Genomic DNA, 12,686 nt, shown 5'->3' with positions numbered 1-12,686 from the left:
GCTCGTATACCCTTCTTCGCGCTGCGCTCTCGACGCGAAGTGACTATGCGGACAGCATCGCTCCCTGGAGAGGCTGTATTCTCTTACACCAGCGTTTAGTAGTTACGCGAGATCGGATACAACACAGTTAGCTGCCAGCCTCACTTCGTGTAACACTACAATTTGTTGCTATCGCATTCATTGCTTCGCCCTTGCGGTGAAACTGTGACTTTTTATTATTTATTTTATTTGCATCTTTCTCGATTTTTCGGTAACGGACAAGTTGATAATTTTTCGCTAACAACTAAAGAGGCCGATGCCAGAATTTCTGCGAACGACCTCTTTAACGCTATCACGTTAAGAAAAAGAGAGAAAAGATAGCCATGTGTAAACCATTTTCCGGACGCGCTCAAGCGCCGCCATCTTGGACTGATAAAGTTGCAGTTTTGTATCCGTATCAAGTAAACAAACAGCGCCACGATGAACTGGCACCCACGAAAACGCTTGGGCCGGTACATTCAACGTTTCATGACCGTGATCATTTGATATTACGACGTAGAAAACCGGCAAAACAATCGCTTATGAGCCCATAATGGCGGTGCCCACGAATCGAAAATAAAATTGTGTATAGTAGATAAATGCAAGGGGTGGGGAAGAGAGAGGTGAGAGTGTAAAAGCTTAGTCAAGCCAGGACCAGCCAGGTGTCCGGACCTCGCCGCCCTATAGACTAACGCCTTGACTTCGTGCTGCCACCAACACTGACAAGATTCTCCATTGTCATCTAGTTTTTCCTTCTCGCTATCTTCTCTCCTTTCTTCTATCATCTTTCCTTCCCCATTGGCCATCGCCAAAGGTGCTGAGCCGTGCCTCCAAGACAGGCGGCAGAAAATAACGTCCTATAATATGCGAAGCATTTCTTAGCGAACCTCTGGCACTTTGAGCGTTTCTATCTACGTATCTAGCTATCTATCTATCTAGCCGCCTACGTCTGGGTGCTCTCGTGATCGCCTCCTTAATTTGGTGTAGACCAAAATTAGCATGAGAGGGTAAGAGGACTTGACGAATATGACTGTGTGGTCATGACATGAATAACGTGAAAATCCTGTCGCGTGCGTCGTCAAACCCTTTCCTCCAGACACGTGTGGCACATACCCGTTTACCACCGGCCGCGGTGTACGGGTATGCGCCACAGGTGATTGAGAATTTATATCTACCCAGGAACGGCGAGAACAGACATTAGTAATTTAAATGCGAGAGCGTTAAGAAAAACCGACATCGGCAGCGTTGACCCGACGAATCGAGAGAATAAAAATCAGGATCCAAGCAGGAATCGAACCCAAGCATTCTGCGTGGCAATCAGGTATTCTACCACAAAGCCACGCCAGGTCTGCAAACTGGTTTGGAAAAACAGCTATGCAGGCGTAATGTCGGCGCAACGTCAGTTGTGGTTGTGGTGCTGGGTATCTAATTTTACAAGATAGCATTAAACACTACATATGTAGTCCTACAATACAGGCGTCATATTAGATTAACGTCCGTGATTCCAGTGTTGGCTCCGATTTCATAGCAGTCTAATAAGCATTACATTCCTATGATTCAGCAATCTATATTGAAGCATTGCTCGACCCCGGAGGAGTACATTAACGAAAGTTACGTATTACATTCACATCATCGCAGCGTAAAGTGCACTTAGTCCGCCTGAACGACGCAACGTCCTCTTCCTTTCTTACGAGGCTGGACGATGGCCTCATGCTGACCGAGGATGATGACAGATTGATTGACAGCCGCTTTGTAGACTAGGCTACGTAGGTCACATACGCCCAGGTAGCCTACGAATACGACAAGCGCCATCCAGTGATGTTGGTCTACGTTGCCCTATCCAGACCTACCAGCCTCAACGGCCTAAAGCTCACCAACGCGATGGGTGACTTCACTCTCCGACATGTCGCCGGCTCTATCTACAGACAATTTGTCGACGAAATGACCGAGGCATCCACGACTTCTAACAGCTTTACTATAACTCATACTTCACTACACATGGACCCCTCGCCACAGCGATCGCGACCGGATCCGATAACAGTCATGACCAGCGGCTAGTGCTCGCTGATCACGGTGATGATGACCTTGTTCAAGAACTGTTAGGAACACCTTCCACACATGCACACGGGTTCGCTAAACGTGCGTGCTTTCTCCACGATAACGGACAAGTATAAGCACTCCATATCGGCTTACCGCTTCTGGTGTTGGTAATACCCAGGTTGCCGTTGGCAGCGTTACCCAACTGTAAACAACTGGTTTATAACGCATATGCGGCTCTTCAGCATATATGTGTGCGTATAAAATTTATACTAATCTTTAGCATCATTTCGTAACGTTTCGCTCAGTAAAAAAAATTACGCCACAGTCACCTTCCCGCCGCATGCTTCGCATAACATCGACTTCCACGGTACGTGGCATCTGCCGAATTTTTTTTTATTTTATTAGATAGTTTTTGCAAGTTACGGAAATACGGTACGCAAATAGGGTAAGGCAGTACGGTAACTTTCCAGCCTTCCCGCTGTTTGTGCTTTTGCCGCTCCCCGTTCCAGTGACAATGCCTATCCAAATTACAGGTGTCTCGTTAACAATGCGTGGGCTGACGGGCAACAATGAGGCCTGACAACCCCTCAGTAAATTTTAGAAAGCTTTTGTGGTGTTGCGGTGCCTTCACCGGCAAAATGTCGACGACCTGGAAAGGAGGAGCGGTACCGTCATACGGTAGCGTATTTGCGTATCGTATTTCCCTATCTAGCTAAAACTATTTATTTTCCTTTTCACGAAACGCTCTCTCTCAGGTGTCCACCAGCTCTTTGTGACCCAGGAATGCGTGACTTGGTGCAAGCTGCGCTAACTTTGTTTTGTTTGTTTATATCAATAATGCGTTGCTCCTTAACTATTTGTTTCTAATCCTGTTGTTTGTTCAATGTAATTAATTTCCTAAACTTCACTGATTATTCAACTTCAAATATCTTAATTGCTCGTTAACTTTTTCTCATCTTTACAAAGAAGTAGAGTATATCAGTGCTCATACGCACGAGTTTATAATCAAGTGCTCCTCTGTTATTCATCATAAAGCGCGGTAGAACTCCAGCGAATAGCATATGCATCCACGATAATGTAGATCGACGACGACCTCCAACGTTGCGACGAGCCTTCTTGTTCTTAACAAGACGGGTTGCTTTTCCTCAAAACCTTGGTGTCCTTTGCGCGAAATATGGTGGAGCTATGCACTACCTTGGTTATTAATATAGTCTACGCAGTAATTTTACCGTTACTTAGTGCCACATGTGGTCATGGTGGCGGACGATTATATTTGCGCGAAATAGCCAGTGGGATAAAAGGGTGCTCTCCTCTTTTATCCCCCAGTTAAGCAATCTCTTTTCAATTAAGTTCTACCCCTTCTCCATATTTGCTCAATGACATCGCATAATGCATGAAATTTGCTGGTTGGTAGCTAACCAACAAAACAGTAAACCCTCGCACGCTTCCAAAATGCCATAAATATCTGAATTAACTTGAAGTATGCTCGAGATGGCTGGTACGTTGAAAGCCTCGCTGCGTACGACTGCCTAAACGCGCATTTAAATAATGGCCTCCAGTCCAAGCTCTTAATGTGATTAGCCATTGAAGCAGTGGTGTCCACTCATAGGATTGACATAACCTTGAACAATTCAGCAATGCACATTATAAGAAAAGATTGAACAAAAGTAAATTAAATACACTGTACTGTTGTGTTCACGCCACTCTTCAGGAGTGCTAACAGTTTGTGGCGTTTCCATAGAGCTATCACAACACAAATCAGTGGCTACAGGGGTTAATGAACGCCTCGGAAACACAGGCAGCCCATGCGCAGCGCGCACGCGTTTCCCACGTATGCCACCGTTGCACTTCCTGTCGGCCCTCGTCCAATGCACGCTGCTCTTCGGCAGCCCTAACTGTACGTCGCCTAGCCATGAAAGATTGTCGAAACGATGAGCGAAAGGAGAGATTTTTAATAGCAAGGCTGTTTAAGCTATCGGTAACTTGTGCTCCGTCGTGCGGAAATCCTCATATGCGCCATAGGAATTGTGCCAGCCCCACTACCGAGTACACAAAGGGCGAGCGTCAAACGAAAACGCTGCTCGGCGAAAAGAAGCACGTGCAACACGTGAAATAGAGATAGAGAGAGAAAGAAATCGATAGAAAGAAAGAGAAACAGAAAAAAAAGCGAGAAATAAAGTGAATAAAGACATAAAATGATAGAAATCCCGGGAAAGGCATAAAAAGAGATAGAAAGAAACAGACACGATAGAGAGAGAGAGAGAAAAAACATATAGCAAGATAGAAAGAGAGAGAAGGAAATAGAAAGAAAGAGGACGTGATTGATAGAGAGAGAAAGGGAACAAAAATAAAGTACGATAGAAAGCGAGAAAGGGAAAGAAGTACATAGAGCGAGAGAAACAAATAGAAAGAAAGAAATAGAAAGAACAGATAAATAAAAGAGACGCAAGAGACTGAGAAGAAGAACGAAACAAAAAGAAACAAGGAAGGCCACCCAGTTCCACTCTCCATTCAGGCTTAGCACCACTAGTGCGATGCTACCATAATTTTTCCATAGCGGCAGGCACGCAATAGGCGTCACCGCTTACTGCCATGTGGAAGGGAGTTAGTGTCATCTCATGATTCGCCCGTGCTGGCCGACGTACCATCACGTCTGCATGCGTTTTATATGAACAAACACGGATTTTTAGATGCGAAGAATCTTATGGCGGAGCTCAATCCATGCCGAAATTCTCTCCTGCGCAGCGCCGCGATGAGCACCAGCGCATGCGCGTCCCCTCCCCCTCTCTCTCCTCTCCTATGCTGCCCCCTTCTCGCACGCCTGCCGACCGCGTTCCCTGCTCGCCCTGTGAGAATGAACGGCCAGGCTAGAGGGAAGACGACACACGCGTAGCGTTCGTCTTCGCGTTCTACGACGCGAGGTCCGTAGCATGCCCAAAGAACGCCAACGGAACGCGATCGTGCAAGTGCTCCGCCTTCGCATCACCTCATGGTCCCCTTTAGCGGGAAAAAATGGTGTAATTTTTTTCCGCTATCCTAGCCACTGACAGCATCGATACGAGAACACAGACGTCCTTCGAGATTTTTCTCACGCACGCTACAGATGTCGCACACACTAGGAAGGGGTGAAGTGGAACATAATTGAGTGGATTGCGCCTCCGACTAGAAATGTAACACTACTTTAATTAAGAACACAGGTCTTGTACATGGGCCCCGCCACGATGGTCTAGTGGTTATGGCGCTCGACTGCTGATCCGAAGGTCGCGGGATCGAATCCCGGCCGCGGCGGCTGCATTTTCATTGGAGGCGCAAATGTTCGAGGCCCGTGTACTTAGATTTATAGGTACATGTTAAAGAACCCCAGCTGGTCGAAATATACGGAGTCCTCCACTACGGCGTCTCTCATAATCATATCGTGGTTTTGGGACGTTAAACCCCAGATATAATTATCTTGTACATGGTGGGATGCTGTGAAACTGAGTTTGATGGGGAAAGCTATGCTTCAGTGGAAAGAGGTCGCCTAAGCGAGAAACAACTTGATATTGCTTCAAGTGAACCGTTCTGTACCGTCGTACCCACTTTCTTATTCCCTGATAAGCAGTAAAAGCGTCTAGAACGATTGATAGCGCTGCAGTAGTGACTCCCAAGAACATAGAGCGTCTGTTTGTACAGGTCATTGTTATCGCAATCTCACGGCCGCCGACACTTAAGTAGGATATTCTTTTTTTTTCTTTTCGTAGTGATTGACAAAAAACGTATTGGTCATTTTTGTTTGTGTTGTGTTGGTTTAATGAAAACGCAAGTAACATGGCGTTTTCTTTTTAGGAGCAGGTTCGCCAGGTTCTTAAGCTGGGACGAAGTCCCGCGCCGTAACCGTAACCTTAGTTCCAGAGGCGACCGCTACAGGCGCAGCTCGCGCGAGAGAGAAGTCTTCTTCCTCTTGTTCTTCGAGCGCCTTGATGATGATATTAACGCACGAAAAACCACATATAGCATAGGCAACTGTATCATGCGGCGCTCGCTCCACTCCGGCGCGTGCTCTAGTTTGATAGGAGACCTCTAGAGGGCCACAACTGCGCGCTTCCCCTCTCTTTGGACAGTCGTCAGTCAGTGCGCTTTGATAATAATAACATGAACGAAGAAGACAAGGCGGCTGAGCGGAGGGCTCGCAAGGCAGCAGCAGTGCGGGCTCGCCACCAAGACCCTGCGGTGAGAGCTCGCGAGGCCGCAGAGAGACGTCAGCGTCGCGCGGATCCCGAGATACAGGCCCGCGAAGCCGAAGCGGCGGCAAGAGAATCTCGAAGAGGTACGGGTGCGGAATGCAGCGGCCAAGCGTCGAAAGCGGTCGCCACCTGAAGGTGGTGGCGTTGACGCGCGCTTCAAGCGCGATTTCCTCGACCACACGTACGGCCACAGCTGCAAGTTCTGCGACCGATTGTGGTTCGACAACAACCTGACCACAATCGCTACTATAACAACGTGTCACGTCTTTATATGACAGTAGAGGAATCGTACGGAGCATTCACGATTTGCCTGATTACCTCCGAGCCAGCTCCTCAATCATCATTCACTTCGCGGATATGGCGTGATTTTTTTCCAATTGTCTCGGACTCGGATAGTTATGTTATCGAGGTCACTAGGGACGCTCTTCCGTATCAACAATGCTTCCGTATCAACAATTTCACCTATCAACAGATGATTTTACCGCCAAGCTGTCTACAGCTAGCCGAACGCCCACGATGGGTGGATGGATGAAAAACTTTATTATGGTGCTTTAGGGCACGCTGTTCGCAAAAACTCCTAACAGCCATATGCCGTAGAAAATTAGGCAAGCCCTACTACTCACCACTGGTCCACTAAAAACGAAGTTGACCGCGGGCCAAGACGTAAGTGCCAGGGCTGGCCCGCTAAATTTAAAAATACGTTAATAAACCGGCGCGTGTTTTACTGTCAAAATGCTTCTTCTCTTAGTTATACCATAGTCCCTCAATACTTCTTATACATATCGGCACCGATGCACCCCCCGTTGTAGCTGACTACGAAGCCCCCGAGGACAAACACTAGAAGCTCCGCATAGAACGGGTGCTATATTCGGCACGTCATTAAATGTTTAATAGAAACGTTACACAACTTTGCTGATCGACCGTCTTCACGGAGCGCAAGAGAGAGGGTTTTCCTGTATAGTTACTCAGCGACGCAGCGGGGTTCAGCTGCCGTAGCAATAATGATCAGATTTTTATACTAAAGCCTTGGTAGTGTAAATCCGTCACCAATAAACCTAATGGTGCCATATACACCACTTAACGTAAAATGCGGTGCCTTCTGTGTCTTACCGTATGTATTAGACCAACCCATCGTTCTATTAAGAAAAGAAATCAGGCGAAGCTCGCGCTAAGCCGTGCTAGCATTGAAACAGCGAAACTGGACTATTCTGAAGAGTAGTCTGGTTGCTTCTAGGTGGTTTCTAGGCCTTAGCTAGGGCATACAGGTTGCTTCTAGGTTGTTTCTAGGTCGTAGCTAGACATTAGCTAGGCGATGTTAGGTTGTTTTACGTTTATTCTCAGGGCACAGATGTTGGAGCTAAACCACAGACAGTCACAGACACGATTCAGATGCCCAAACGCCAGGGACAGAACCTCGCGCTGAAACCAAGTGTTCGGTGCCTCTCGTAGATCTACAGGCACGTCGTTGTTGGCGTAGGCCTTCCATCGCTCTGGGGTCTTCTCGCAGCCGTCGTTGCCTTGCCCGTTGCCTAGTGTTATATCCTTGCACGTACTCGGGGTATTCGGCTCGCCGCCGTCGTTCGCAGCCATTTCTTGAGCCAACTGTTGCCTTCTTCCTTTTAAATGGAAGTTGTGTGTAGTGGGACTAACCAAATTTCTGTGGCACATACCCGTTTATGATGATGATAGTTTATTGGTGCGGGGTAAACAAGGAACTATTTGCTGAACATCTTCGCTGTTCAAAAAATCATGCTCTTTTTACCAGGCTCTATCATAGATGCAGCGTATGCCCACATTTCATTTATTACGAAGATAACCGTGAATAAGCAGGCTCTCAAACGAAATGCACAGATTTACACAAGGTCATAGCCAATTCTAACGCGAAAGAGCCAGTTCAAAGATAACCGCTTCAATAAATGCACATAATTTTATTTTCCTTTTCCTCAGCCCCACCCACGCTGATCGCCGATGATATCCAGATGGAAGCGACTACAGAAGGCAACACAAAAGTTCGCTTATCTTGGCAGCCTCGTCAAAATGACCCTAGTGTATCACTGCGCCTAGCCGGGTACTACGTCACCGCCCAGTCAACAGCCTCAACCTTCACGCGTACCCTGGGTGCGGAAGATCGCGAAGCGGTGCTGGAGTCACTCGAGCCGTGGACAAGCTACACCGTGATTCTGCGTCCTTTCTACACGCAGAACGGTTCTCATGACGAAGATAGAAAGTTCGGCAGGGCTGCAAGCGTTACCGTTGTCACGGGAGCGACAGGTAGGTTCACGTGCACATTCTAAAGATTATACTTGGTATAAAGCAAAGTTGCCGACATCTTCACAACTCTTAAAGGACCCCAGACGCCAAAATTTAACCTCAAGTTGTCTGTGTTGTTTGATTGTCCTGTGTGCGTTGGTAGCTCTGACAGATTATTATAGGCGGCCTATTAGTGCTTTAAGTTACTTTATTTGGTTTTAAAGTAAGCGTCAGTGCTCATCTGAGTTGGCAGCACGTCGCGGTAACGCCACTGGTATGACGCAAATCGAGGACCCGTGTGAAGTTCCACGAGTAAAGCAAGTATTGTCGACGTCACAGAAGACTTGCGGGACGCACACAATACCAAGACTGGCACCCGGCGAGGGCTATTGCTCCTCACCCCTCTCGCTCAGTTGCCAGTCTGCTCTCATTGTGGTTCTGGCTGCATAGGCTAGGAATAATGTTTATTTTTTTCTAAGGGGACACGCGCCTAAGAGGCTTAACATACCGCAGCACCCGCATCGCTTCAATCTTTACCACGCCCAGGGCCCCGGTTTGAAAACTGCACTTTGAACGACCCCAAAGCTTGACTGCATGGGATCTTAGGCGCTACCCCGCTGTAGTGTGGTAGTTTCTTATGGTTTCAGGCAGGCATTTTGAAGACAAGCAAAATCTGTTGCAATTAACGACACTGGCATTAATTATACGATACCTTAGAGCATTTAAGATTAAATTTCGGGAATACCAGACACAAAACTACAAATAACCGCAGAGAAGTCACAAACAAAAATTTCTTTGTCAGGGGTCCTTTAGGTGAAACAATGGATCCTTCCTATTCTAATTGCAACTCAAGCGTGATCCGTGCAAGTGGGAGCGTACGTGAATACAAAATGCAGCTTTCAAGACTAACATATACAGAATTAACGATTATTTCACTTTATTTGTCATAGCCACAGTTGTGTCTTAGTACTCGCTGTGTAAGGTTAGCTGGCAAGATAAAGAAACTTGAAGGCCGTCCTGAGCGTCCGTACATTTAGCCGTAAATTATATCGCGGAAATTTAAATTTATTACCACTTATGGAACATTGCCTTATCATTTACAGCGTCATTAACCGTCAATATGGCACAAAGGAGTTCACGATTTTTTTTGCGCTCCATTGATTCAAACCGCTTGTAGAGATTCATGTAAAACAACAGCATGCCATTTACGTGTGTTTTTCTTCGTATATTCATGTAGCGAGAAACCAACGCTCACAAATGGCAGCTTTACAGGCGAATCCTCCTCGACGCGTCATAGCTGCCCACTTCCGTGTCTTTCCTCTAACATCCCGTTTTTCTTTTTTGTTTGTTTTTTTAACAGAAGGAACAGGGCATCTATAGTTGGCTACAACTTAACGAATCCTGTGAAAATCCTCACCCCCCCCCCCTCCCAGACGACCGAACCGTGGCAGCCAATCGCCTCCGCGACTAAAGAAATAGTCTCGCTCATGCACTCAGCAGTGTTCTCCGAAGGCGTGACCTGCCGTTCGGCTCATCACGTCAGTCAGGAGTGCGCGCCCATTGGTGCAGGCTTGCGCGCATTCGCCTTTGCGGACGAAATGCCGCTGACTTCTACTGCTGTACTCGACAATAGTTACTTAATAAATGATTCGTAAATTTGTTACTATATCACGTTATGGCCGTGTTTTCTTGCTCTGCGGTTCCTGCGCAACAGTTAGCACCTCACTACCCTTACAAAAATGGATATAGTCATTCTATAGACTGTCTAAACCCTTTTTATACAGTCCATTGACTGTATAAATCCATTTTTGTAAAGATAGGTTTCACCATGACTATTTGGAAAATTATGCGGTGTCACGCACAAAATGACATTGCATGACGATTTTTTCAGAACGCTCCAGTATTCGTGAAGGCGAGTTCAAGTGCCCCGGAAGTGACAAGACGCTCCCAAGCGAAAAGGTCTGCGACGGAGACATGGACTGCCCGTCGGCGACGGCGCCAAAGGCTACAGGAAGCTCCTACCCTGCCGACGAAAGCGAAGGAATTTGTGGTGAGTGCACAATTTACTGAACATGTGCAAAGCACGTTGATTCGGAGCGCACTACACTTTAGATCACTGGAAATTTCAAGTTATATGTGCTTATTGGCTGCGAAGCTGTGAATAAGACTGGAAGCATTTGACTATGTTATTTTCCGCAGATTTCAAAAATAAGAGCCTCAGAAACATGGAATATCGCTTGTGGGCTTTCCCTCAAGAAAGAGGAACAATTATGTAATGAAAGAAACGAACAAGTCATAGTTTCGCCATAAGGCCGAAGCAACGAATCCGATAGCAACAACTTGAAATGTTATACGAAGTAAGTAACCTTACTTCGTAAAAGTTAGCAGCTAACTGCTTTCGATCAGATCTTACGTAACTGTATGAAACACTGGTTTAGGGGATTGTGAGCGCTCCAGGGAACGAAGCGGTTCCCGTGCTGTCTGTTTTCTCAACGCTAATCAGGCGGTGAGAGCACAGCAAGTTTACGAGCAGTGTCCTAATATCTGTCGCGCCAGCGCTCGCGACTACGCCATTAGAGTCTTTTAGAAAGTTACGGGAATACGGCACGCGAATACGGTAGGGCATTACGGTACCGCTCCTCCTTTCTTGCTCATTGTGCTTTTGCCGCTCCTAATTACAGCAAAGGCACCCCAACACCACAAAAGCTTTTTGAAAAATTACTGTGGGGTTCTCACGCCTCATTGTGGCCTGTCAGATTACGCATTGTTAAAGAGGAACCTGTTTTTAGGGAACTGCGAACTGTCACTGGAACTGGGGGCGGCTTAAAGGCCAACTCCGGCGATTTTTTGAGGTCGATGGATCTCAGTGAAATTCGCTGGGTACGTTCCTTTGCACGTTTCCGTCATTTATGCCAAATTACAGGCTTGAGGCATGCACAGATTGTTTGCAAATAAATTTTAAAGATTGTCTGCAAACGCCCTCCTGGTTTCCCACAATTATCGGCAACATTGCGTCTGTGACGTCAGTGTTGGCAAGGCGGCGGAAGTGACGCAGCCGAGGGCACCGCTAACTTCGGCGCTTAGGCCGCTACAGCGAGCGTCTGCTGTGCACAAGGCGACAGACAGCGTTGGTTTGGCCGGCGCTTCGCTGGTCGTCCCGGCTGTCACAGTTTTCATACTCCGCGCCGGCGTGACCGGCATGCCTTGCACGACTTCCGGTTCGTTCGTAACAACGTCTACGTCATACGTAGACAGTACACTCGGTTGGGTTTCGGTTTCGGTGTTGCGCTTTTTTGCTTATTTAAAATTACTCTCCAATTTGCCGAGTATTTCTGCTATCGGGCCCGTAACAGGAGCGTCTCAGGAACATAAAAGCACCATTACTTTGACATGGCCAAAAAATCGCCGGAGTTGGCCTTTAAGCACAATGAGCGAGAAAGGAGGAATGCTACCGGGTTCCGTAACTTGCTAAAAGACTCTATTATGAGCAGAGTTCGCAGTTGCTGCTCAAGTGGCGCAGCCCCTAGCCCACATCGTCGCTCATTCTCCTAGCGAAAGACGGCCGGCGCGTTTGTTCTCTGCTTGAGGGGCCATCGACTGCAGGGCTAGGCGATGTTATCGTACGCGCTCTTCGTGCGACGGAGATGGTCAGCTCCTTTCATCCCCGCTTCAGCCACGTTCGTCCCCAGTGCTGGCATGCTTTTATTCGCGCGTAGAACATACAATGCGCGGGCAACGCTATTGACTGGCATTTTATACGGAACATGAAGGCGACGAAAGAAAATTCGCCGAGAGTGGCCATATGGTTGCTATCGAAATGAACATGACATTTACCCGTTGGAAGCAGAAAGCTGCGAGGAAATCCATGCGAATTTTCAGAAAAAAAGATGTTTCAGGTTCAGGAAATGTTGGTCATTGTTCGTTGATCAAACCCGGGACCACCGCCTCTCCGGATTCATCATTCAAACAACAGAGCTAAGAACGAGGCTAATAATTAGCAGCGCGAGGGCGAATTAATATACACAGAATAATTAAGGCAGACCTGTTCTGAGCCCGCAAATAAGAGATTTACCCTCAGGTCATATTCATCTCAAGAAAATACTATGAAAGTTTGGTTAGGTATGCAGGCGTGTAGTTGTAGTGTAAATAAAAAAC

At 47.1% G+C, this 12,686-nt stretch overlaps 1 protein-coding gene across 13 annotated transcripts in view; it reads left to right on the top strand.

The window, feature by feature from the left end:
• LOC119398546 (uncharacterized) overlaps positions 1–12,686 on the top strand; it is a 172,034-nt gene that overhangs the window by 87,896 nt on the left and 71,452 nt on the right. For 11 of the 13 annotated variants that reach the window (XM_049417656.1, XM_049417651.1, XM_049417646.1 and 8 more), the window contains 2 exons: positions 8,229–8,552; positions 10,423–10,581. In XM_049417656.1, coding sequence (XP_049273613.1) covers positions 8,229–8,552; positions 10,423–10,581 — 483 coding nt within the window. The remainder of the gene's footprint in view (positions 1–8,228; positions 8,553–10,422; positions 10,582–12,686) is intronic. The other 2 variants (XM_049417654.1, XM_049417648.1) reach the window with 1 other exon arrangement.

Source organism: Rhipicephalus sanguineus, chromosome 7 (assembly GCF_013339695.2).
Source record: "Rhipicephalus sanguineus isolate Rsan-2018 chromosome 7, BIME_Rsan_1.4, whole genome shotgun sequence".
Taxonomy (NCBI): Eukaryota; Metazoa; Arthropoda; class Arachnida; order Ixodida; family Ixodidae; genus Rhipicephalus; species Rhipicephalus sanguineus.
Note: the sequence above shows the minus strand (reverse complement) of the source record. Positions and strands in the feature narration are given on the sequence as shown.